Here is a 26,137-nt window from a genome sequence, read left to right as displayed (position 1 = left end):
TTTAGAAATATCAATTATTTTTGAACAAAATGGACCTTTTTCACGGAATACACGACAGAACCGTTCGGGAATTATCATTTTAACGGGTAATCGGGTTCGGGTACCGATAATATGAGTAACTTTTGGGTACCGATTACTTAAAACACCCGAAAGATTAAGTCAGGCATGAAAAACTTCAACTACCCGATTTATTGGTGCTATCGGGTAATACCCGTTCGGGTAATCGGAGTCCGATAAAATTCTTTTTAGCTTTTATCGGTGTCCGATACCCGTTCGGGTTGGGTCTTGTTCGGTTCCAATGAAAACCCGGATATTTCCTAGTTGGAGCTGGTGAAACTTATATGTGTGTGTGTGTGTGTGTGTGTAGTTCCCTTATTTATTATCGAGGTCATTCGTTTTAAGGGCATCTTAAAAAGTAATCTTCTCTCTATACGATCAAACTTCGAGATCGATAATTTATTAAAAAACGAGTAAGAGAATAATTTGTATATGGGACTAGGTCGAAAAAATTGTCGAACACTGGGTGTTTTAACCAGTCAGTCAATAATGACATTAAACAAAATTAATGAGACTTTTAAAACGATAATAAAAAAAAAAAGATTATGATTTTAAAAGACGTAACTTTTGGAAGAGGGCAGTTAGGGGCCAGGGCGGGATATGGTTAGCTCTGACTACCGTGACTTCTTACAAATCATCCTCATTCAACATCTTTCTCAACATCCTAAAAATTAGATTGTGTCCACGCCTCTTTAACAGCTATCTTAACAAAAAAATTATTTCAAAGTTTTTTTCTCATGGTCATTTTAATTGCTATGGAGACGGCAAGTGTAAATTGATCCAAGTTACATGAAAAATGAAATCAGCCAACATAAATGATTGGGGGTTGAAAAAAACTTGATTTGAAAACAATCGAAAGTTTTTCGAAATAAAACACAAACCTAATATCTTTAATAAAATTATACTACTATATTTACAAAAAAAATTTTTTAAACCGCCTGCCTCGTTCGATAAAAAAAAATGTCCACCGTTCGAAGCTTTCAAAAAATTCGCCAGAATTTTGTTTTTCGATTTTCCGAGTTCCAATTTTTTTTTTTTTTTTTAACAACGTTAAAAAAAAATTTCCGTTCTAAAAATTTATCGAATCCCATCTTAAAAACTCGAATATTTTTTTCATTACCGTTACCATTGACAACAACAAAAAAACAACCTAATTTTTTTATATTTCCATTATTATTACATTAAATAATTATCATTTTATTATATTTCCGCGATTTTTTGCAGTATTTAAAAAACTTCCTTAAGTTTTAACAAACAACAAATATTCGCAACAAAAACTCCAAATAACAATGAAAATCTTTCCATTTTTTCCACTTTTTTTGTTTTAAAAGAAAATCGTTTTTTTTTTCTTTTTAAATTATTCAATATTTCATTTCATAAATATATTTTGAATTATTTATACATTTTACATTTTTATTTAACATATTAAAAATATTTAAAAAATCAAAAGTATTTCGTATCATTTCAACTTTTTCAACTCTTCGATGTTATAAAAACTTTCTTGTATTACATATACTTTTTACATATTTACATTTGCATTTATTTTTTATTTAACATATTAAACATCTTTCGTGTTTCTTACTTTAAACTCTTCGATGTTAGAAAAAGATTTTCCACGGTACATGATACTCAACCGCTTGAAGTTCGAACCACGAAGCCATTCACTAATGTCGTCGATGAAGTTCGTGTCGTCGTGAAGGTGAAGAGTCAATTTTTCAGCGAGTCGAATCCACGGGAGGACGAAACCTTCGAAATCGTTCTTTGATACGAAAGTATAACTGATGTTTATCCACAACAATTCAATCTTATGCTTCGGTGTCCATCCATCGATCTTCACTAGATGATATAAGAGGACACAACGAACGTTGGTCGAACATAAAATGATAAGTTTTTTCTCATCTTCAGATAAAATCTTTTTACCAACATGTAATTCATCCAACTCGCACCCTGCTTCAAAAAATTTCTCCATAAAATATTTCTCTTGTGAAACTTCATGAGAAGTTTTTCCATCGTCTATAAAAGTCATCCACTGTTGTTCATCAATTAATCTTTTCAAGACTTCTGTAAGCAACCCTTGCGCTTCAAAAAAGCATTCAAAGAACATCCTTCGCTTTACTTGTTCTAAAAAAGAAGAATTACATAATAATATTATTGCTAATATTTATTAGCAACAACAATTATTCAAGAAAATCAACTTTAAAAGATTTGAAAACACAATATCGTGTTTGATAAATATAAAAAACAGATATTATTTTCTTTATCAAAGAGATTAAAACAATCCGAAAATTCAAAAATTATATTTTACTACTTAAATATTTATTAAACAAATAATTTAAGAAAGAAGAAATTCAAATATTTTTTGAAACTCCTCAAACGCCCTTTTCAAACTTTAGTTATGCTTCAACCAATAGAAATACGAATAACAAAGAAGCGAATCAGAATCTTGGTTAAAAGCATCAAAAAAAGCGTGCTATTTAATTTTAAATTCTCGTGAGATTTTTGATACACGATATATTATCTTTTAACTGAGTTTAAGCATTAGTCTCGGTCCGGAAAGTATCGTGTGGTCATTTTTTACGATACCAGTTCTACGATACCGATAAAGGTCGGAATTGGAAAGACTAAGTTTTCCGAAACCAACTTCGAATTATCGTTGGACGTAGTACGTACATACTAGACTTCCGAGACTCTGTTGGTTAACTGATATAAAAACATTTCGTTTTCTATTTCTTTGTTGTACCGACGAAAAATGTTAAAAAGTAAACGAAAGCATATCAATTAAAAGCGGTAAGCTCAGTATGTCAAGAGGTTTGTAAATTTAAAACATTGGATTGTGTTCAAACTACGTTTGTAAAGCTACTTAATACAGTAACTAAATTGTAGAAAGTGTTTCAACCTTTTTAGCTAATTAAAATCGAACAGGTAAGAAAAATCACAAACTCAATTCTTCACGGTTATCACGGATCAAGATAATGCCAACCTAGCTGGTGGCGTTCTTGAGTCAGCTAGGTCGACTATATCTTGATCATTAGCGTGCACCTCAGCGTGTACCCTGTGATGCAAATCTTGAAATCATTTTATTTTGTCTGCGGAAAATAACTTCATTTGAATGTTCAAATGGAGTGAAATTTTGACTTCATAGTGCGCCTATAAAAACACCTGTAGAATGAGAACCACTCTATATAGTTTGATAAAAATTGGTGCAAACGGTGCCTACAGCCACACCAAGCTCTGGATAAAATTTCAGTCGGATTGGTTCACGGGTTACGGATTTATGGCAGCTCTAGTTTAAGTTTTGTTAGTTTTTTGCTACTTATACCTCAAAACGTTACCAATTACTGTGATATTCGGTCACTATTTTCAAAATAACTGTTACATGAATGTTCTACTATGTAATACCTACAGTTTTTATTATCATTGTTTAATTGCTACATGTACCGTTTTCATGAAATAGACCAAAATATTGAATTGCTATTTAAAGTGTGGTTTGAGTTGGCTAAGCGTAGCATGAGAACCTCAGCATTTTTCTAAAGTACAAACTACTGCCAAACTGCAAAAAAATTCTAAAAACTAATTGAAAAGCTTTTCTAAGGATACCTACATAGAAAATAAAAAATGTTTATTTTTCTTTAAACAGAAAAACTGTGAGAAAGCCAAATATTTTTTATATTGAGAAAACTGACTTAAAAAAAAAAGATAACTAAGAAAACTGACAGCTAAAGAGTTCGGAGGGCCAATAAGAGGAAAATCAGTCTTTACAGATTAGAGTTGTTTTAAAACAAAATTTGTAAAAATTTTGTAAAAATGATTGCAGAGGCACAGAAAGAGAAAATCTTCATTAAAAGTTTTCGAAAAGTGCAATAATTTTTGAAGAGAGAAATGTTATGAAGGGGAGAATATTCCTTTGAAGTGCAGTTAAAATCGTTTGTAGGGCTGTCTCATCAAATAAGATCTCATCTAAATTGTTATTAGGTGTGACAAGTATCATTAATTTAAATAATTGAAGGTATTTTAAAAATTTTAAGTATGTCAAGTGGGTGGTTATGAAATATAAACTTAGCTTAAATTTTGTAAAATCCAGAATTTGATTCCAAATCAATACAGCAATTCTCGGGTACCATAAGGACTCTGCAAATTATGCAGAGCTACTTTGCTTACAAAACAAGAAGAGAAAGAAGTTGCACTCCCCCCATTTTTTGATTTCAATTCAATAAAAGTGACATTTGAAACAAGAGTCACGATGTGTTATTGCAAAATCTGCAAAATTAGTCGTTCCAAGCTGCAAGAAGAACATCCTCTTGAAGAGCAAACCACTAATAAGAAAGAAACAAGTGTGCGTTGTAGCACATGGCTCAGCCCTTTAGGAAAAGGTTTGTTCCACCAATGCTCTCAAATAAAGTTCAGGGAAAACCTTCAATCTTTATCATCGAAAGATGTCAAAACAGCCGAACAAATTGCATATCCAGTTATTTCCAATAAAGAATTATCCCCGAAAGGTACTGTTCGACTTGCTAAAGCATCCGGCGGGCCTCCACTTACAACTAGCCCTAGTAAATGTTTATACTTACAAAATTTTTACATACATATACTAAAAAAATGTCTTGACTATTAAGAAATGAGACTAGATAGATTTCAGAAAGTACACTTTTGAGAAGTTTCTAATCTCTTTAAAAATGAATAATTCAAAAGTTTTACCCGAACTTTCTGAATAAACATGCCAAAGTGTGCATATTTTGGTTTCAGATCAATGAAGTGTCCAGCCACCATCAAGCACTCCAAAATTGACCACTGTAGCTCTTGTAAATGTACAGCTATATATGGACCTATCAAACAACGGATTAAAAAAAACTAGTTAGAACTGTAAACTGAACATCAAGCAGCAAGATGGTAGTGCCAAATTTTTACATGGATTTTCTAAAAGCAGGTCAACACTTAAGTGATTTCTTCACTTGTGGTGAGTTAAAAATTACCGATGGAAAAGGAGATTCTAGTACAGTTCGGGTTATTGCTCACTGCATTGATTTATCAAATCTTATGAATTATTCAATCGCTGGTAGGTATATTGTTAAAATTTTGTCGATATTGCGTTATGGGAGAAAAACCAGCTCACCGCCACAAAAACAAAAGTCTGGCAAAGACACTGAGGTCAAGAGACAAATTCTTGTTGCGATATCAGAAGAAGTGCCAGAAACTCACTGCAATATTTAACAAATCTGGTCACTAAATAATGCAAATGGACTCAAAAAAGTTTTAGCTTAATATATAAAAGTTGGAAATATGATTTGTGGTCTTCAAACCCATTCAAGTATGCACATGGTGTGACGTCAAATCCAAGTGTCTTACCAAATCTGGAAATTTGTAAAGACAGGGCTTAATAAAATCTAGCCTCGAGTCTTTTCAGCAATCTGGTGGGGTTGTTGCTAACGCAAAGCTGTTTGGCCATGTCGTTCAAAAGCCAATCATCAGCGGCAATGTTCTGATTTTGGAAATCATCCCACCGATGGAATTGCATTTCCTTTTAGGAGTTGTCAATCATCTTTTCAAAATCGTTAAAACTGCTTGGACATTAGCTGTTACGTGGCCAGCTGCCGTTCACATTCAACTGAGCCTACATCACGAGCACCAGTTCGACGGAAATGAATGCAGAAAGCTTCTTAAATATGTGTATGTGCTGCAGCAACTTGCTGATGCAAACTTGGTTCCCAATATCTTACACATATTGAAGCATTCAAAAGTTTCAACTTAGTTGTCAAGACTTACTTTGGATTCATCCTACAGCCGGACTTCGCTGAAAAAATTGTAAATTTCAAAAGGTGTTACTTAATGTTAACTGGTGCAACCTTAACACTTAAAATTCACACCATCTTCTACCGCATCAAGGATTTCATCAGCCTCAAAAGATCCCCCCTGGGGTCCTATAGTGAATAAACTGTCGAAACTGCTTATCAAGATTTTGGTTAAAATTAGTCAAAGTATAAGCGAAACAATAATCATTCAGAGTACAAAGAAATAATGCTGTGCTGAATAACTGATTTAAACAGTAAGCATCTTTAAAGAACTGCTTGCATAATTTGAGTTACTAGGGAGAAGGAGCAGAAAATCATAGCTCACAGTTCATAATGAACATTTTAACCAACCTAATCCTTAAATGCTGTTATTTTAAAAATTATGAATTTTAATATTACATTTCAAAATAGCATTTTAGATTATTTGTACTAAAAGAGTATATTGAGCTATTAATTAATAATTTTTGTGTAGAGAAAATCAAAAAACATTTCTTAAATTGTAATCAGATGTTATTTAATGGTAATATAATGTAAAAAAAAGGTTCAAATAGTTATTTTTTCACTTTGTTTTGAAAGTAAATGTATTTAAGAAGGCTTCAGGAGTAAATAAAAATCTGTTAAGAGACATCTTTTTTTTTTGAATTATCAAACGGTAGTCCTTTGACTAAGTTTTTCACTTTTTTATAGGATTTTTTTGCAATTTGGCAGTAGTTTGTACTTTAGAAAAATGCTGAGATTCTCATGCTACGCTTAGCCAACTCAAACCACACTTTAAATAGCAATTCAATATTTTGGTCTATTTCATGAAAACGGTACATGTAGCAATTAAACAATGATAATAAAAACTGTAGGTATTACATAGTAGAACATTCATGTAACAGTTATTTTGAAAATAGTGACCGAATATCACAGTAATTGGTAACGTTTTGAGGTATAAGTAGCAAAAAACTAACAAAACTTAAACTAGAGCTGCCATAAATCCGTAACCCGTGAACCAATCCGACTGAAATTTTATCCAGAGCTTGGTGTGGATTTTAAGATTTGCATCACAAGGTGCACGCTGAAGACACTCTGTCTTCCCATATAATTTGCATTCTTGAGTCAGCTAGCTTGGCATTATCTTGATCCGTGATAACCATTTCTTTCCAAATCAAACCACATGACCAATGATTACAATTTGGATTTCACAAGGAAAATAAAAATTTTTCAATATAAACATATTTTGATAAGGTCGAACGAAGTTGATTTTTGAAGGCTTTTTAAGTAAAACACAAGGTTAAATAATTCCATTTCTCAAAAATATGCTGATAGACTTTAGTCACATTCAAAACTAATTTTGACAAAGAAATCCAACGGAGATATGAATTCATAAATTTAGCTTTTTTCGACTCAAACCGCAAAAATTTCAGTTAATGTTTTTAATTTCAAACTCAAAAGGAAATTGAAAGTTTTTCAATGTAAATATTTACAATTGTCTTCTACACATTGCTAACCTATTGATACCTAAAAAACTGATAGCTAATGACTGTTTTCTAGAAGTTTAACAAAATATTAAAACTGACATTGAGAACAAAAAATTACAAAGTAGAAGCTAGTAAAGTTTATTAAAAAATGAAGCTAACAAATAAAACTAACAAAACAATCCATCAAACTAGATAACGAACTCAACTAACAATAACACCAATTTAACTACAATTACTAAAATACTGAATCTTTATTATTTACTGAAAGTCATATGAGAATCATTTTCTTCCTAAAACAGACCAAGAAATTTTATATCATAAAAATCTTTTTTTTTCCTTTCAACTAATGAGACTTTCTTCACAAAAAACTCTTCCCATGCTTTTATAGAAATTAAATCATTTTTAGCTAGAAATGTTCAATCGTATTTTACAAACGAGAGAAGAAAAGTAGTTGAATTCATCAATTATTTTAAATTTGTGGCGAATGAAGGAATCAAAGAAATGTTCTCAAAATCAAAGCAATGATCACCTAAAATCTTCCATAAAAAAATTGAAATAATAAACAATTTTAATCAAATAATACCTATCTCATAAACGCTTATAAAGTGTTTTTTCGAAAAATGAGATTTTCTTACTTTTTTTTTTATTTAAGAATTTACAAGCAATAAATAAATGCTTTTCAGTTTAAAAAAATTTAATGTAATAAACAGATTATATTTCAGATTTATTGACACACAAAGAAAAAAAAATACTGGAGAGATAACCAATTAAGAATATATAACCATAACTAATATTATTATTAATATAGATATCTTTATTATTTTTTTTTTACTATCATCATCATTATTAATATTACTAATATTATTTTCATTATTTTTATCATTATCTTTTTTATTATTATATTATTAGTATTATGAGTGTTATGATTATTAATATCATCAGTATTACTATTAGCTAATTATATCAAGGTAAATGAATGAGGAAGCCCTTCTTGACAGATATTGATTTCCAACTCATAAAACTTAACATTTCCTAACCAAAGGTTGCGATGAGCTAAATACACTTGCTCAATCAAAATTGCAAAGCCATGACTTCAACCTCAAAGAGCTACTTCATGATTTTAAAGGCTATATATAATTTATTTGGGATGTGCTTTCAGAAATATTGAGCTGCAGGAAGAAAAATGAAACTAAACAATTTAAATAGATTAATTAAATTTTAATTTAAATTAATTTAAATATTTAATGATTAACTAAAAAACAAGTTAAATGTTAAAGAATAAAATTTAAAAGAATTTAAATCAACCTTTGAGTACAAAATCTTATATTTTCTTCATATTACTTTAAACTCAAACTTAGTTGATTATGCTAAGTCCCTGTTCACATAAAAACAAAAATATGTTTTTCTATTTTATTAAAGTTTATTTATAATCAAATGAATTATTTTTCACTTCTTTATATTCTATGTGAAACGTGTTTTAAATATTTAACAAATTATGCTCCTTTGCAATATTTAATGATCTATCTTTCTTTACAATTTTATTTACAATATTGATTTGCATAATTTTAGTCTCCTATGCATTTTAAATATTACAAGTTTTTGGTGGCCATCATTAATATGTTTTAGCTTTTTCTTATATCAAATGATATTTTTATATTAACAAAACAGTCAACATTTTTAAAAGAAATATTACAAACTCTTTAACCTGAACAATTAACTTACTAAACACAGCATGAAGCAATGAATTCCTTTCTTTATCTGAAAAAACAAGTTAGCAAAAAGTCAATTGATTTTTACTATAAATCATAAACATGAGTATCAAATGAAGTACAGAATCGTTTTTAAATTTATTTAACACTTTCAAAAACTTACCAAGCATGGAATTACTTTCCTCCTTTGACGCTCTCAAGTTAGCAAGCAATCTCAAAAAAGGTCCTCCATTTTCATTTTTCAGTCCACAGATCATTGGCAAGCAGCTTCGCAACTTTTCATTACTGAGAATCTCCTTAGAACTCAAATTAATGTGCGCATATATTGAAGCACAAAACTCCATCAAAGTCAGGTGAACAAATTGATATTGATGACCAAGCTGTGATTCAACTTTTTCAATGAAACCCAAATTATCATTTTCAACTTTATCAATGTCATTGATAAGTACTTTAATTTCTTTTTGGGAAAAAACCACTTTACCTTCATTAAACAAATGAAAAGCAACTTTACAAACTTTTAAAATGTATTGCTTGCTGCTCTCTTTTTCCATCAACTTATAAACTGGTTCTTTGTTTCTGTTTATATGCTTTTGCAAAAAGTATAGAAATATACAACAATACAACTCTGTTGTACTGAAGAATGAATAAGAATCACTGAGTATGGATGAACCAATGATTGTACACATTGCTGACAAATAAAAAGGGACAGATGCCATTGCTTTAGCAATATGAGATGACTTAAGAACGTTTTTTATAGCTTCTTTTGCATTTCCAACTCTTTCTACATACTCATTTATTCCAAGGTCATTAAAACCCATTATTTGAATGGTCAACTTCTCACTAAATTCTGTCATTTTATTTTTGTATTGTAATATAGCTCCAACTCTTCCAGCAACAACACATTTGTATTTGTGAAAGTCCAAAACATCTGCTAACACATTAACAATTGGTTGTTTGCTAGGATTTAGTGGATTGTGATTTATTAATTCATCCAAATAAGCAAACTCATCAAACCCATCTATCACAAATAAAATTGAAAAGTCTTTACAAATATTACATTCTTTAAAAACATTTTTGTAAAAAACATTTAGCAGCTCATTTATGCTAGCAATATTTTGATATTGATTTAACTTTCTGCATTCAAGATAAATAACAAGATCAACGTTTTTCCATAAGGTATTACTGGCCCAGTCAAGTAAGCATTTCCTGAGCAAACAAGTTTTTCCAATTCCAGCAATACCAGAAATCAAGAGTAAAGGCAGTTCTTTTGAAAATAATTCATAAAACTCAATTGATTTATAATTTCTTTGTTTGCGAAGAAACAACTCTCGCTCAGCAATGTTTACAGTATCTCTCTCTGCATCATTTGCATCAACAACTGTCAATTCTACAAACTTGTTTAAAAGATCAACATTAGTGGGACTTATTACATTGTGCTCAAGTTTGTCAATTTTTCCATAAGTTGTTTGATAAAACTTCTTTAGTGTTCCATGCATTTCTGAAAGAATATAAATATAAAAAAAATCATTGGTACAAGTTTAGTATAAGAAATGTGATGTCAAAATATGAAAAAAATCTTTGAACGGATTTCTAATATTGAAATAATATTTCTGATATTGAAAAATACAAAACTGACAACATTTAATCAGATTATGGTTTTTATTAAAATCAAATAATTTTGTTTAAAAACATTAATCAGAAACTTTTTAAGATTAATTGAAAGGTATGTCAAGTTAAAATGACATCAAATGAAAGATTTCAATTTTATAAAAACTTTTTTATACATAGAACAATAAAAAAGCTTCATTCTTTAAGAGCTTCATTTTAAAAATAACAATTATTATTTTGTAAATAACTTGTGTTTCTATTTATTTTAATTAACATTTTATTGTCTAAGTTTATTATGTCAATTTTAATTCTATTTTTATTATGAAACATTTTGATTTTTGATTTTTTTTTCGTACTGTTATTAAAAATTGATAAAACTCTAACTTTTTTTATTGCTGAATCTGTTGAATGGTAAATATACTTCTTTATTGTTTATTACAGTTTTATATTTTAAAAATAGTTTTTTATTCACTTGATAAAATATTTCGTGTAATAGTAACAAAAAGAGTAGAAGGTCAAAGGCTGATAAAAAGTATAGACCTGTGTTGGGTGCAGTATTAAATTCACCTTTCTGATCATGTGATATAATAGAGTAAAATCATTCAAATATATTGATACATTCCAATAAAATCACTTAAAAAGGCAACAACACGTGCTGTGAGTTTACCAACACTTATTGCATACAGATTTGAAAATGGTGCAATTAAAGAAATATTTTTTCTGCGGAGCAAACATTGCCACAAAACAACTGCTACAACTGACAATTTAGGATAAACATCAAACTTTGTGAAACATTTAAAGTCTATTCAGAAAAAAAAGACAATCAAACCTTATTACTAGACTTCTTTTGATAAAATATGGAAAAAACTCCTAAATCAAAAAACATCCTATAAAACTTTATGCACCAGATGGTAATCCACAAAATCATTTAAAATTATACTCAACTTTGCTGGAATTGTCTATGACAGCTTTTTATTTATTTATATTACTATTTCATTTATAGCATTAGAGTTTATCATATAAATATACAGAATATGTTATACCTAAGCAAAAATTTTATTACAGCTAAGTAAAGATTCTACTACAGTTAAGTAATTTTACTAACTTAGTAAGATTTTGTAAGGATCTTTTCAGACAAAAAAAGTATATGCCAGCATTTATAAAAGTTAAAATATGTCAGCAAACCTTTTTTATGCAACATTAAGGTGCTCTATACTTAAGATAGCAAACTGTTGAAAACTTTACATTCTATAAGTTTGCTTTATTAGAACCAGATCAAATCAATATCAAGTCATCCAGACTATGACACCCTTACCTCTCAAAATTAATTAACTTTTACACTTTTTGTTGTTCATAATAAACAAAGTTACAAAAATGGAAATAAAAATACACTTTGGTTCTTGAGATATTGAAAACTTTGCTGACTCAGCATTTCAGTGACAGCAGGATGATTTTGGTAAAGCTCCTAAAATTTGGTTCACTGTAGATTTTTGCTCAAGGAAATTAAAAACGACACTCAAAAGGCTTTAGAGTGTTATTTTTGAATCTCTTGAGCAAAAATCTACAGGGGACTAAATTTTAGGCGCTTTACCTAAAAAAATTTTAAAGATATTAAAGGTCAAAGTTGCTGTGGCTTATCCTACTTTACATACAATAAAAATGCTTTGTTTAGCCAAGTTTAATTTAAAATATTGACAAAACACTATAGATTTTTAAAGCAAAAGTGCCCCAACTTGTATACTATTATCTTATTTTGGGACTGCTCTAAAAAAAACTTTCTTCTTGCTTTTTCTCATTAATGGTTGATCAAAATATTCGTTCAAAATTCATAAGTAGAATTTTTAATACATAAATTTTAAGATGAAAACCTAAAAATGCTTTGCAAAGACAAGCTTTAAACTTGAATTTCTTTGTATTTTATTAAATGGCTACTAGTTGTGCAAACAAAAGAATGCATTGAAAAAATAACATCGTACACTTTACTTCTGTTCATTTTCTTTAAATAACATTAGGAAGTATGGGAAATTCATTTTTTGCAATTTTTATTATACCAATTAAATAAATAATATGCTGAATATGGAGAAACATTAAAACTGGAAGAACTCTCTTCATTCAATGTTACAAAACTGGAGTATCAAGGAAGCAAATTTTAATCAAATTTAAAGATGTTATAAATTTTATCCTGTGAAATACTTTTAACTTTCCTCAAAATAAGTTTTTATGGATTAAATTTATCCTTTTGATGATTGATGAGAAAAACTTAGATTACTTAGACACTTCTTGAATACAATGTTGTCCTAATTGTCATGTCATGTTCTCTGGTATTTCATTACTAAATACTTTGGTAAAGAAAAAATTGACAAATACTGCAAAGAAAGTTATGAAAAATCTTCAATTCACAAATTATTAGAATATGTTGGCAAATCATTTCTAATATATTATTCTTACAGTAATCTAATACCTTTTTGTTTGTTACACTGTATTTAGTAAAGAAATAGAAAATGGATTTACAGCAAAATGAAAAGAAACTTCATAAAGTTATCAAATATTTTAGTTAAAATTAATAAAATAAAACAAACTTTAAACCTGTTTAAAAAAATTCCAAACAGTACAAATACAATTATAATCAAAAAAATTTAATTATAAAGGATAAATTTTTTATGAAAATCAGCAGCAGCGTTAAAAATTAGATACAAAACTTCAAAAGATTTATGAAAAAGGACTGGGGTTTAAGTGAAATTATATTAACTTTTGTAAAATGTAAAATTAGACAAGAATGAACACAAAACTAATGTCTTATTTCAACAATGATTAACAGCTGCATTTGATCGAACCAACTTAATTTTAGTACTAAACTAAAGTGAAACTAAAGCACTATCATTTCTAATAGCCTACAATTACCTTCATTTAAATCAAAGTTAGGAACCATGCATGAATCAAATGATATACCAGGAGGAAAACTAGAATACTCACAAGATCAAAATAGTTGAGACAATGTGTAACTGTTACTGTCAATTATAGTTAATAAAAGCCATACATTTTTATCTATTGAGTATAGTAAAGAAAAAGAAAATGCAGCTATTAAAACTATAAATCAGCACTCATCAAAATTACTTCCAAATTACATTTCTTGTAATAAAATTGCATAATATCAAATGTTATTGAAACATCAATGAAACATCTCATCATGAACATGAACTCATCATTACATCAAATGTTATTGAAACATCTATGAAAAATCTATGAAACATCTATGAAACAACTCACCATGAAAGAATATTAAATAATCACCACTAAAAGATGCATGAAAATGTGCAATCTTTGGATTAAATAATAAACAAAGAAACAAAATTGTCAAAAATTTTTTTAAATTTCATCTGTTCAGTTTAAATAAACACATTAAATTTTTAGACTCTTTCAAAAATTTTTGTTTAGTTATACTTTTTTAAAGTACAGTTTTAATTTAAAAAATTTATTGCATCTGAAGGATAAAATGTACCATAATAGTTCTTCATGAGCATAAAAGTTGCATGAATAGAAAACAAAATGAAGTTTCTCAAATTTAAACATTTATGTAAACACAACTAAAAAAAAAGCAGTTTAAAATTTTTTTTAACTAAAGTAAAACTCTATTTTAAAATATCCTGCAAACAGGATTAATAATGTCCAGTTTATTATCTAATTTTTTTCTTAAAATTATTTAAAGATGAGATTTTGCCAAAGGTGGCTAACTCAACTTCTGTATGATAGATGAATTTGATGTCAGAGATACTGAATAAGTTATCATATGGTAAAATAAAAACTTTAACTTAGAATAGCCCTTTTCAAAACACAAAAAATTTCTTCCAATATCTTGAAAATGAATCTTCTTTTAAAGATTTTTGTTTTGGTTTTTCAGAAAAATGAATTGAGTTAAACCTAAGAAAAAAAAGGTGATAAAAAATCAAACAAAAAAAATTATCTGTGCTTTTATTGAAATTTTTAGAGAATAAAATGATATTTTTACTTGTTTTTACTTTAAAGCATTTTGTGTTGTTTGATATGTTGTTTACAAACACGGTAATAATTTGTAGGAAGCACAACTTTTCAAAATATATAATTATTATTAAACTTACTTATACTGTTTATGTAAATTCTATTTGTGCATGCGTTTAAATTATCTCTTAAGTTTCATCTAAAGGCTTTACGTAAGTACAGCTGTTTTTTTGCTCACACTCATTTAAAAGTAAAATTGTAGAAATAAAATGATAACATGATAACAATTATAATAACAAAAATGATTTATAATAAAAAATTCATGATGACAAATAAAATTTAATCAGTGGTTTATTAATGTTGCGAAAAAATTGTTTTTATTAAAAATCAAAATAAAAGAATAATTATGTTATTTTTTATTACATTTCATTGAAATGTCTAAGTTAACTAAACTTATCGATATTATAGTAGTAGTAGTAGTAGTAGTAGTAGTAGTAGTAGTAGTAGTAGTAGTAGTAGTTGTAGTAGTAGTAGTAGTAGTAGTAGTAGTAGTAGTAATAATAATAATAATAATAATAATAATAATAATAATAATAAAATAATAATAATAATAATAATAATAATAATAATAAAATAAGAAGAAGAAGAAGAAGAAGAAGAAAAAGAAGAAGAAGAAAAATAATGATAATAGTAATAATAAATATATAATAATAATAATAAAAACAATGATAATAATAATAATAAAAATATATCACTTATAAAATCCACAAAAACCTTTTCCAATGTTTCTATAAATATTTGGATATTCTTTCAGAGAAATTGTTTTGTATTACTGATCTCTCAGTCTATTCAATTTTTTAAAAGATGCTAATATCTAACATTAACACACTTTCTTAGTTTGTAAGATTGGATTTCAATAAATCCTATCACAACTCCTTTAGACTTCATGACTTTGACAGAAAAGGTAACTATCACAACTAGCTATTTCTAATCTTTTGAGCTTTGCTTGAGGTTTTAACAGGTGTTAAAAGTGGTAGTAAAATCTTTATAAAATTTTGTTAACTTCTTTTTAACTTTACATAATTTATTAAAACTGAAAAATATTTTATTCAAAATACAATTTGATATTTATTTGCTTACCATCTTTATGATGTTCTGCATTTGGAAAAAAGAACAGAAAAAAAACCATAAAAACTTTTAACGAACACAGGAAAACATGTGATAGGAAAATATATTATCTTCTATATTATTAATATATTATCTTTTATGTTATTTAAAAAATCGACCAACAGTTTTCAAAACAGCAATTATTAAACAAAGATGACTTAAGTAAAAAATATAAATCATAATCTCAACAATGTTCTTCAAATTATTGTTTATAACTTGGTTGTTAGTATAACAAATATTAATATATCATCTTTTATATTATCTAAAAAATCGACCAACAGTCCATAACTCATAATCTCAACAATATTCTTTAAATTATTGTTTATAACTTGGTTGGTAGTATAATTAATCCTAATGAATATCCTTGGTTGGTAGTATAATAAGTCCTAATGAATGTATTAGAGGAAAAGAAAGAGTTGCTAGATACCAATTCTGATTTTTTTTTTCTTATTTTTTTTTTACTTTGACGTTGATATTTAATTTTGAAATTCTTCTTAACTTTTACGTTTTTTCATCTTTTTAATCTTCCGTTTTCTTTCAAAATGTTAAAACCTTTATTTATTTCAGTGCTTATGTTTACAAAAAAGAGAAATTCTTTTAAAAAAAATATATATATATTTTTAAGAAATTCTCCTTTTTTATTGAAGTTATTTTTCTGATTTAAAAAATATTAAATTTTAAATGAATTATTTGAGCTTGAAACAAAAAATGAAAAAAAATCTCTCTGATGCTTAACATATTAACATAACTGTAATTTGTTTTTTTAACATTTTATAAAATAAAGCTTACTTATAATTATTTCCTGTATATTTTTTCAATCCTTACATAACATATTCTTTACTTTTATTCTTTTGTCATAAAAATTGATTTTACTTAAGAAAACAATTTTACTAAAAATTTTTCCTTCTTTCTACAAATAATTTCTTTTAAAAATAATTTCTTTCTATTATTTATTATACTCTTTGCAGCTCTTTTCTCTTTTAAAACATTTTATTATAAAAATTTGAAATGAAAAATAATTATAGAAATATGCAACACCATTCAATCAAGTAAATCAATTTCAATCAATTTTCATTAATTTTGTCATTTTAGCATGGGATAGTAGGGTGTGTAGATTTTTTTTTTTTAGTATAAAAAGAGTAGTGAAAAAATGTAAGTTTACAATTAGTTAAACTTATTAGGGAAACTTTCAAAACTAAATTCCAATAAGTGCCAGCTCGCTAAACTTTGATTTCAATACTAAACATTTTTGGTCATTTTAGACGTTAGTCATTATATTTATATTTGTTTATGGAATAGCGGTGATAATTTTTTTATCAATTTGTATGGTGTACAACATACACCATGCATAGGGGTAGGAAAAGAGTAAAAAAAATAAAAAGTATATATAACAATAAAGGTCGAAGTTTTTAGCTATTTAAACATTTTTGAAAGTCTTTATCTACTTCCCTACAGTTTTATGAAGGTTGCCATATCTTTTTTGCTTCTATTTCATGACATTAAATGTCTACCTACAAGCTGAGCACATATAAATGATTCTCTTTGCTCATGTGGCTAACATGGCTTGCAGCTTCAGTTACCAATTTGACACATTTTTCAACTGACTGCGTATGAGAATTCCAGTGAGGAACTTCCATAGGATAGTTTACAAACTCTTTGATTGTGGCAGAGGTAAGAATGCAGGTAAGTGGAGGCTCAGTTACACTTAAATTCCATGTTATAAGGTCTGATAGCTGTTTAGCATTAGGATTTATTTCTGGTGTTCTTCTTACTTTAAGACTACTATCTCCAACTTGAGTTACCCAATTTCCTATTCCTCGTATGTTAAGAATTCTGTTTACAGCTTCTTTTCTTTCTTCTGCATTTTTGCTGCAAAGCATGGATTGTAAAATTGCTTCAGAATGTGCATACCATGCTGATCATCTAATTGTTGGCATAACAACATCTAAAACATTTGTACTCTGAGTTCTAAGTAACTCTAGATGATACAAGACATGTCTAGGTCCCTCAACCCACTTTGAACGAAATTTTATATCAAACTAGTTAGGTATATAAACATTCACAATAAAGTTCACAATTATTTTTAAATTACCTAGTTTTGTACCAGTAAGGCCATGATTAGACATCCAAATTCTGCAAAATCGAAGTGCTGTTGTTAGCCATCTACTGTGACAGACTGGTCCAATTTCCAGCATTGCTAACCTGGTAGGCATATCTCCAGTCTTTATTGCTTGACAAATTTGATAAGCATAACTTTGGTCAGTGCTTAAATCCTTAACAATTTTCTGGCTGAGATAAATCAAAGGAGGACCTAAATTTATTTTAACAAAGTTGGTATTGATTTCAATCTCACTTGCTGTGTCAAGCAATTTCCCAAGTGGCCCAGACCATTTATTATGAGAAAGCATTGAACCATCTAAATGTTCAATTAAATGTCTTAACCCTAATTCACCAGTATGTAGATCACAAACAATCCAAACTAATTTTCTATTTAATCTTTTTTCTACCCATTTCATGACTCCACCTGTCCAACCAGTATTGACATTTGTGCTATCTCCTCCAATAACCATGAGATTTTGATTTTGATTTTTACTGTTTAACCATTCTACTATGTGATCTGCAATAACTTCAGCTTTTTTTATTATTGGTCATATCTGGAACAAAATGAAAAAGATAGTCACCACCAGGGTATTTTCCCTACAGAGTAATGTTCTTCTTTAATCAGACTAGGAAAACTTCTTTCATTTACCTTTATAAACATTTTTGTGGCATCTACTCTCCCAAAAAAAAAAAGACATGCGCAGGGTTTTTTTCTAGGTCTACCTCAAACTGATTGTGTAATTCTTTTGCCAATCTTTCCTGAGCCCTTTTTACCTTGTTATGATCTATAATAAGATGCCAATCACTCTTGCTTACAATCTTTACATCTATCAAAGCTGCTGTAGCTATTTCAGCAGTTTCTCTTAAACTTGTTTTGTGTTTTATACTAGCCAGAGCAATATTTTCAATACCGATAGTATTATAAATTGAATATGTTTGATTCAGAGAAGATTTACATTGAGTTTGGTTATCAACTTGGATTGTTTTCTGACCACTACCATCTTTAAATGATGAAGAGCAACTGTTTATATAAATTGTTTCAACATTTTCACTATACTCATAATCCTGATTTATAAAATAAATTGTTTATATTTTTAATCTGTATTTAAAATAAAGTATATACAACTAAGAGTTTTAAACTTACTTGCTCAATATGTGGCAATAAAAGAGATAAGGATTCTTTCTTGTGCATGCAATTGATTTGTTCTATTTGATTGAAAGTTTCATCTGGCTTTAAAATTAGTTTTATATATATATATATATATATATATATATATATATATATATATATATATATATATATATATATATATATATATATATATATATATATACATACATACATAAATATATGTTTAAGTATGTGATGTAGTTGTTCAAGCTTTCTACTTAAACAATTACCTTATCTTCTTTATTTGTTTTCATTGTTCTTTTTTTTTTGTTGTTTTATTTGAATTTTTGTGGATTCTTTCCTATCTGCACCACCAATATGGAAAGTTCCAAAACTTCCAATTTTAGTCCTCTGAGAGTGGATGAATTGAAGCTCTAAAATCGGTATTTTTTCATCTCTCTTACATTGACACTTTATATGAATTTTTTTCCATACATTCTGAATCACATTTGTACTCTGAACAAAGGATTTTTTTACATTTGCAAAATAAGATGTCCACAAGATTGTCTAACTTTAAATTAAATCTTTCTTTTTCAGCTTTTTTTACCACGTCCAATACTAAAATTAACAGCTGATTTCCATAATAACTTAAGTTTTTTGAAAAATGGCAAAGTTATATTTTTTCACTACTCTTTTTTTTGAAATTTGAAAAAGTTCATTTTACCTTGAAAATTGACACACCCTAATGGGATAGTTATGTTTCTGCTTATACATAGTTTTTTTTTTTTTAATTATACTGTTTGCTGTTTTTGTCTCTTTTTTAAGTCTAGTTTGTTATATAAACTACCTAGATTCTTGTTAAATTAAACATTAAATTACTTGTGTGATTATCTTTGTTCACTCTTCATCATGTTTAGTTATTTGCATTTTATTAGTGATCTGCGAGTGCTGTGCAATATTATTATAAACACAAAATTACAGATTTTGATATTTAAGTGAGCTGACCTTCTAGCATACTTAGAACAATTATACAAGCACTTATATCTGTACTGACATTCTTGCTAAAGAGACCGTAGACAGTCTTGTTAGTATATGGTCTCTTTTACAAAATATAACCTGGTTAAACAAATTTGTTCAAAACAATTCCAATTTTTGAAAATTAGTAAAGCCATAGATCTTATTACGATATAGGTTAGAGATACCCTTACTACTGCACAAAATATGCTTTATCAGCATATTTTAGGTTCAAAATAACAAATAATTTCTTAAAACTTTTTACTTTATACCAGTCTTTATACTTTATACAAAATTCCCAAAAGAAAGCACCATTCTCACCACTTTATTTTCATTTTTAATGATTTATTTCTATTGATACTTTTTTTATAAGTATTTTTGTTTTTATTTTTATTATCATTTTTGTATAAACATTCTTGCTAAAGAGACCGCCTTAATCTGTATAAACATTCTTGCTAAAGAGACCGTCTTAAAGAGACAGTCTTGTTAGTATATGGCCCCTTTTACAAAATATAACCTTTCACAAAATATAACCTGGATTTATATCTATTGTTATTATTTTTATTAGTACATTTGTTTTTATTATCACTTTTATTATTAGTACTTTTATTTTTATTATTATTTTTATAATTATTACTTTTGTTTTTATAATTATTTTTATTATTAGTAATTAAGTTTTTATTATTAATTTTATTATTATTACTTTTGCTTTTATTATTATTTTTATTATAAGCACTTTTGTTTTAATTACTATATTTATTATTAGTATTTTTGTTTTTATTATTATTTTTATTATTAGTACTTTTGTTTTAATTACTATTTTTATTATTAATATTTTTGTTTTTATTTTTATTTTTATTATTAGTACTTTTGTTTTAATTACTATTTTTATTATTAGTATTTTTGTTTTTATTATTGTCATTATTTTTATTATTATTGTTTTTATCATTATTATTATTTGTAGTAGCAGTAGCAGTAGCAGTAGTAGTAATTATAATTAATATTGGTATTATTATTATCAAAAATCCAAAATCTATTTAAGTAAAAAAAAAAACCTTAAATAAATTAGCTTACCAATCTTCTGCTGCTCTGCATCTGAAAATAAAGATAGTTATAATAGTTATTTGTAGAGATCACATAAAAAGACAAACCCTGCAAGAAATGTTTGAAACATATATATAGAGGCTATATCATGGTGCAAATCATTCCTTCCCATAGCTTTTTATTAGTATTTTTGTTTTTATTTTTATTATTAGTATTATTTGTATTCCTTCCAAAAATAACAAATTCTTCCCTTTCCTTCCCAAAATAACAAATTCTTCCCTTTCCTTCCCAAAATAACAAATAATTTCATAAAAATTTTTCTTTTTTACCAGTCTTAACAAAGTTCACAGAAAAAAGTCTGATACTCCAAAGGATTTAGTATCAACTTAAATGTCTTTGAACTTAAATCAACTTAAAATCTGTATGATTATCCATTTAACAAGTAAGCCATTATAAGAAGATTGACAAAAGTTTGTCAGTAAACTTATATCAATGGTTCAAGTTGAATATTATTCAAATATTAAGTGCATATTTTTGTTTAACTTGCATTATTTTGCCAATTAGAAAATTGGGATTTTTAGGTTTTGCAAAAAGACTTATACTATTTAATTAATTAAAAAATACATTTAATTGTTAAAAAAAAATTATTTTAAAAATTCAATAACTTAAGAACAACTTTTTTAAAAAATTTTTATCCAACTTGTAATTATCTGAAGCCAAATAAAATCCAAACAATCAGCTACAAGAAACTCACCTAAGAAGGATATATCTTGTAAAGCATCATTTCTTTTCAAGACTTTCAGAGAATTCTGAATGAAAATTCTGTAATCATTTGGATGCTGTTGATAAAGTTTTTTTAAGAAAATTTCAATTTTATTTTTTTCTCTTGTCAAACAATCATGATCTAATTGATTAATATCCACATCATGATCTATTTGATCAATAACAATGTCCACATCATCAAAACCAGTGCCACGTGCAAATATTTTCCATTCTGATGCCACTTTGTTTTTTAAAATATTCACTATTCTTAGATCCATTCCTAAAAAAAAATTATTTATCACCTACTATACTTTAAATTAATTCTTTCAATTGATCAAGAAACAAATACAGTCCAATGTGTTTCACTATTAATTTTAGTGTTGACTATAAGATAAGGGGGTTTTACTGAAACAAGAGATCATTGAGTCACAACCCTCATGAACTATTCATGAACAAATTCTTGTGAGCTACTTGAAAATGAAATAAGCAGCATACAACTTAAATTGTTTTAATTCTATTAATATAAAGGACTGACTTTCAGAATCAGTACTAAAAAATTCACATGGTTACTTTCTCCCTTAGCAAATAATTGTAAACAAGAAGCAAATGTAAGAGGGAATAAAATTGAATGTAACATAATTAACTTTTGGTGGCATAAGATCTTAATTCATTTATAATTTCTTGCACATAAATGCTATGTAATAGAATAATTATATTAGTTTGCTACTTAAATGATTGAAACAAGTAGAAGCTACTAACTGCTCTGAAGAAAGATTTCAATTAATGATAAAACAAGCTTTTTTTCTAACACCAAATCAAAGGTAACTTAGGAAGATATGTTTAGAATGAGTGGTTTTAATGAAAAATTCTCTCCAAAAAAAACTGCAGTTTCTTAGTGAATGTTTGTTTTGAGTCAAATAGCTTCATGCAAAAATGCTTTATATAAAAATTTTGACTAAAAAATTCGAATATATTATTGGTTTGCTAACTGTACCTTGTCCTGTGGTATAGATAAATCAATAATATTCCAAAATAATGGGAAAAAATTCCGGGTGCAAATGGAAAAACCTGAGAAGAATAACACTTTGATAATAAAAACATTTGTCAGTTAAACTATTATTTTATTGTATTAATTTAAGTAAATCTAGTAAAACAGATTGCTTCTAATTATATTGTTTCATTTATTTTTTTATTTTTTTTTTTCATTTTCAGTTTAGTCCCGATAAGTCGAATCTTCAAGAAAATGGCTCGACATAGCTAATGTTCGATCATAGTGATATAATTTAGCTTTTCTTGAATGATTTTTTTTGTATGTGAAATAAATCAGTGATATAATTTTGGTTCTTTGATTGAAGGAAAAATGATAAAAAAAATATCAGGACAAATATATAAGAAATAATCACTTAAAAGGGTTGAATGTAAGATACAAAGAAGGGTAAGCTGTATATTTTTTAAAACTATATTTGATAAAACTAGATGCCTACCTGTTTAACTGTCAATTTTGTTCAAGAAAAAAACGCATTAAAGTCTGAAGAATTCTTGCACTGCACTAACAAATTTGTCGGCTCATATAGGAGCAGTGATTACTCACTCCCGAAATTCTTGCGGTCACGTGATACTTAAGTGCTATCTTGAGTGACAGGCTCGAAGTTGTGATGTTTATATGAAGCAAATTAGCGCTGTTATTATCCCCATGCTACAAAAAAAGAAATCCATAGCGAAGTAAACATTTTACAAAATTTTACAATTTATCAAAGAATTTTAAATTTTTTCTATTAAAAGCAAAGTTCACGTAATAAGTGAACTATTATTTCGTAAAAAAATGTTGTGATGATTCATCACATTTATATCTAAGGCATGTTATCGGAAAAATCTGCCCACTTTTTGCGGTGTGGTAAAGCTAGTTAACGGTCGTTTTTTGAAATTACTTTTTTGTGTGTGGTAGTGTTTGTATAATAGAACATTTTGGCAGAAAAAAATAAATAAAAATATTATTTAGTTTCAAAATGTCAACCGAGCAAACTAAACAAAGATTTTTGATTGTGGACAAACACTTAAAAAATCCAACTTTATCGAATAGAAATCATTTAAAATACCAAGAAGAGCTGTAGATACTGTTCTTAAACGGTTTACAGAACAGAAAACTGTTTAGAGAAAACAAGGAAGTGGTCGAAAAAAACGCACAGCAAATCCTAGAGCTCTCGAACAGTTGGAGACTTCATTGGAAGAACATCCTGATTGGTCTTTTCAATTTTTTCAAGGTTTCCAATTTTTTTTTTACACAAATGGCGACAGAGACTTGGATATCAAAGTTATAAAGTAGTTAAAATGCCAAATCGAAACGATAAACAAAGTTCAACCGCAAAGAGTCGAGCTCGAAAGTTGTATGACAACTTGTTAACAAAACATAATGGATGCATTTTGATGGATGACGAAACTTATGTTAAAATGGATTTTAAACAAATTCCTGGGCAGTGCTACTATGCTTCTAAAATAAGAGGAAATATGAGTGATAAATAAATGTATGTAATGACTGATAAATTTTCGAAAAAATTGATGATTTGGCAGGCACTTCGCTCTTGCGGCAAAAAATCGCCAATTCATGTTTGTTTGGGCACAATTAAATCTTCGGAATACGTGGAATGTCGTCTCTCTCGTATAAAACGACTAATTAAAGCTCATAGAAGTACTTCAGTATTGTTTTGGCCTGATTTAGCCACAATACATTACTCAAAAGATGCTCAAAAGTTTTACGATGATAATGGAGTGATGTTGGTTCCGAAAAAGATGAATCCTCCAAACTGTCCCGATTTACGTCCTCTTAAAAAATATTGGGCCATCATAAAAAAGAAATTGAAATTGAGTGGAAAAACAGTAAAATCAGCTACAGATTTGAAGAAAAAATGGGATTACGCTGCTAAAACTTACAAAAATCACTCTGTCCAGAAACTTATGGGAGGCATCAAAAAGAAAGTTAGAAGTAAAACTTAATTTTATTTAGTTTTTTCTCTATTAATATGTAATCTTTACAGTCTTAATTTTTCAGAAATATATTGATTTAAATACATTTAAGCTTTCTTACATCCTTTTTTGATCAAGAAAGGTGGGCAGATTTTTCCAATAGCATGCCTTATATCAAATGTGTATTTTTCTGTATTTCTAAAATTTTATATTCTTAAAGTAAAACCGACTTTTTTGTTTACATTTTCTTACATAATTAAGACAAATAAGCAACACTGTGCTACCAATTTTTCTTTGAGCGTTTTTTGAATATGCACTTTTAAGAAGTTGATTGTAATTTCATATTTGAAATTGCAAAAGAGTTGGTGGCGTCATGTATCAGTCATGTTTTTTAATAAACATTTTAGAGAGGGACAATATGAGAAAGAAATAAACGAGTATAACAATAACAAGAAGCCATTTGTTGAACCAAACGTAACAACGATTTAAATTGATGTAAGAGATTTCAATAAAAATTAGAGAATCATTTTTTTTCGAAGTCAAAATAATAGTTTCATCCATTTTTTGAGAATTTCAACGAATTCGTACCTTTGCTTGATAAATCTGGATAAGGTCAACAATGTTATATCTAAAGTCATTTTTGTCAAGTTGAGCAGTTTTTTGGTTTTTAAAACAAAACTTTTTGTTTCAACTTTTAAATCTTAAACGTGTTTTTAACAGTTGCTTAAAATTTAATGAGTTCTTTTTAAGAAAACTTTTCTTAAATAAAATGAACCTACTTTTGATAAAGTTTTGAAAATAAGTAATTACGTCATTTCAAGCAAAGAAAGAGCAATTAAGTCTTTGTAAGTTGTTTGAAAAAACTTCAAAATTTTTAAGATAAATAAAATAACCTCATCCTATATCTACCATTCAACTGTTATTTTCAAAGTCTCATTCAAATTTTTGTGAAGACAACTATTTGTGAACATTGTTTCAGACAACAGGAAATACAACTATGACCTTGATCATTTTTTAAAAAGCTGAGAAGCAGGTAAGGCCTTTCCAACTACTTTGAGATACCTTAAAACATTGATCAATATTTCAAACAAAATTCACTCAAGTTTTCAAAACTAATTCAATTTAGTTGTTCAAATAAAAAGTATAATCTATTCTACTCTGCTTCAATGTTTTACTTATTATTCATTCAAAAAAAAACTTCTACTTGTCGTTTAAAATCACCAAAAAAGAAAATAAGCTCTAGAAGACCATCAGTGTAGTTTGAGAAAAAATCATTACGAGGAAAGCAACTTGAAAACATGAGTTTGGTGCCATTTTACTTGCCACCACTCAGCAAACAACAAAAGCGGTAATTTCTGAGGGCTGAGATGGTGTAAGGGT

At 27.7% G+C, this 26,137-nt stretch overlaps 2 protein-coding genes and 1 pseudogene across 2 annotated transcripts in view; all 3 read right to left on the bottom strand.

Moving 5' to 3' along the window:
* The window catches only part of LOC149893772 (LIM zinc-binding domain-containing Nebulette-like), a 320,034-nt gene that overhangs the window by 85,585 nt on the left and 208,312 nt on the right, over positions 1-26,137 (bottom strand). The window lies entirely within an intron of this gene.
* Positions 1,510-25,458, bottom strand: LOC149893780 (NACHT, LRR and PYD domains-containing protein 2-like). The gene is made up of 7 exons (XM_090076376.1): positions 25,346-25,458; positions 23,281-23,492; positions 21,789-22,076; positions 21,065-21,085; positions 9,179-10,513; positions 9,029-9,064; positions 1,510-2,178 (listed from the first exon to the last, which is right to left on the bottom strand). The coding sequence occupies exons 3-7, from the start codon at positions 22,072-22,074 to the stop codon at positions 1,616-1,618; spliced, it is 2,241 nt and encodes a 746-aa protein (XP_089932502.1). The 5' UTR covers positions 22,075-22,076; positions 23,281-23,492; positions 25,346-25,458; the 3' UTR covers positions 1,510-1,615.
* On the bottom strand, positions 17,687-19,290 carry LOC149893781 (uncharacterized; annotated as a pseudogene).

This window comes from Hydra viridissima, unplaced genomic scaffold, assembly GCF_058129835.1.
Source record: "Hydra viridissima isolate aposymbiotic clone 2 unplaced genomic scaffold, HvirCarnegie_v1 scaffold_1, whole genome shotgun sequence".
NCBI lineage: Eukaryota > Metazoa > Cnidaria > Hydrozoa > Anthoathecata > Hydridae > Hydra > Hydra viridissima.
The sequence above is the reverse complement of the archived record's forward strand: the minus strand, read 5'-3'. Positions and strand labels throughout refer to the sequence as shown.

Coding starts and splice junctions, on each gene's coding strand:
- LOC149893780 (XM_090076376.1), bottom strand. CDS start 22,074: ATGGATCTAAGAATAGTGAATATTTTAAAAAACAAAGTGGCATCAGAA. Junction 9,065..9,178: donor GGAAAGTAATTCCATGCTTG/GTAAGTTTTTGA, acceptor TTGTTTTTTCAG/ATAAAGAAAGGAATTCATTG. Junction 2,179..9,028: donor ATTGCTTCATGCTGTGTTTA/GTAAGTTAATTG, acceptor CTTCTTTTTTAG/AACAAGTAAAGCGAAGGATG.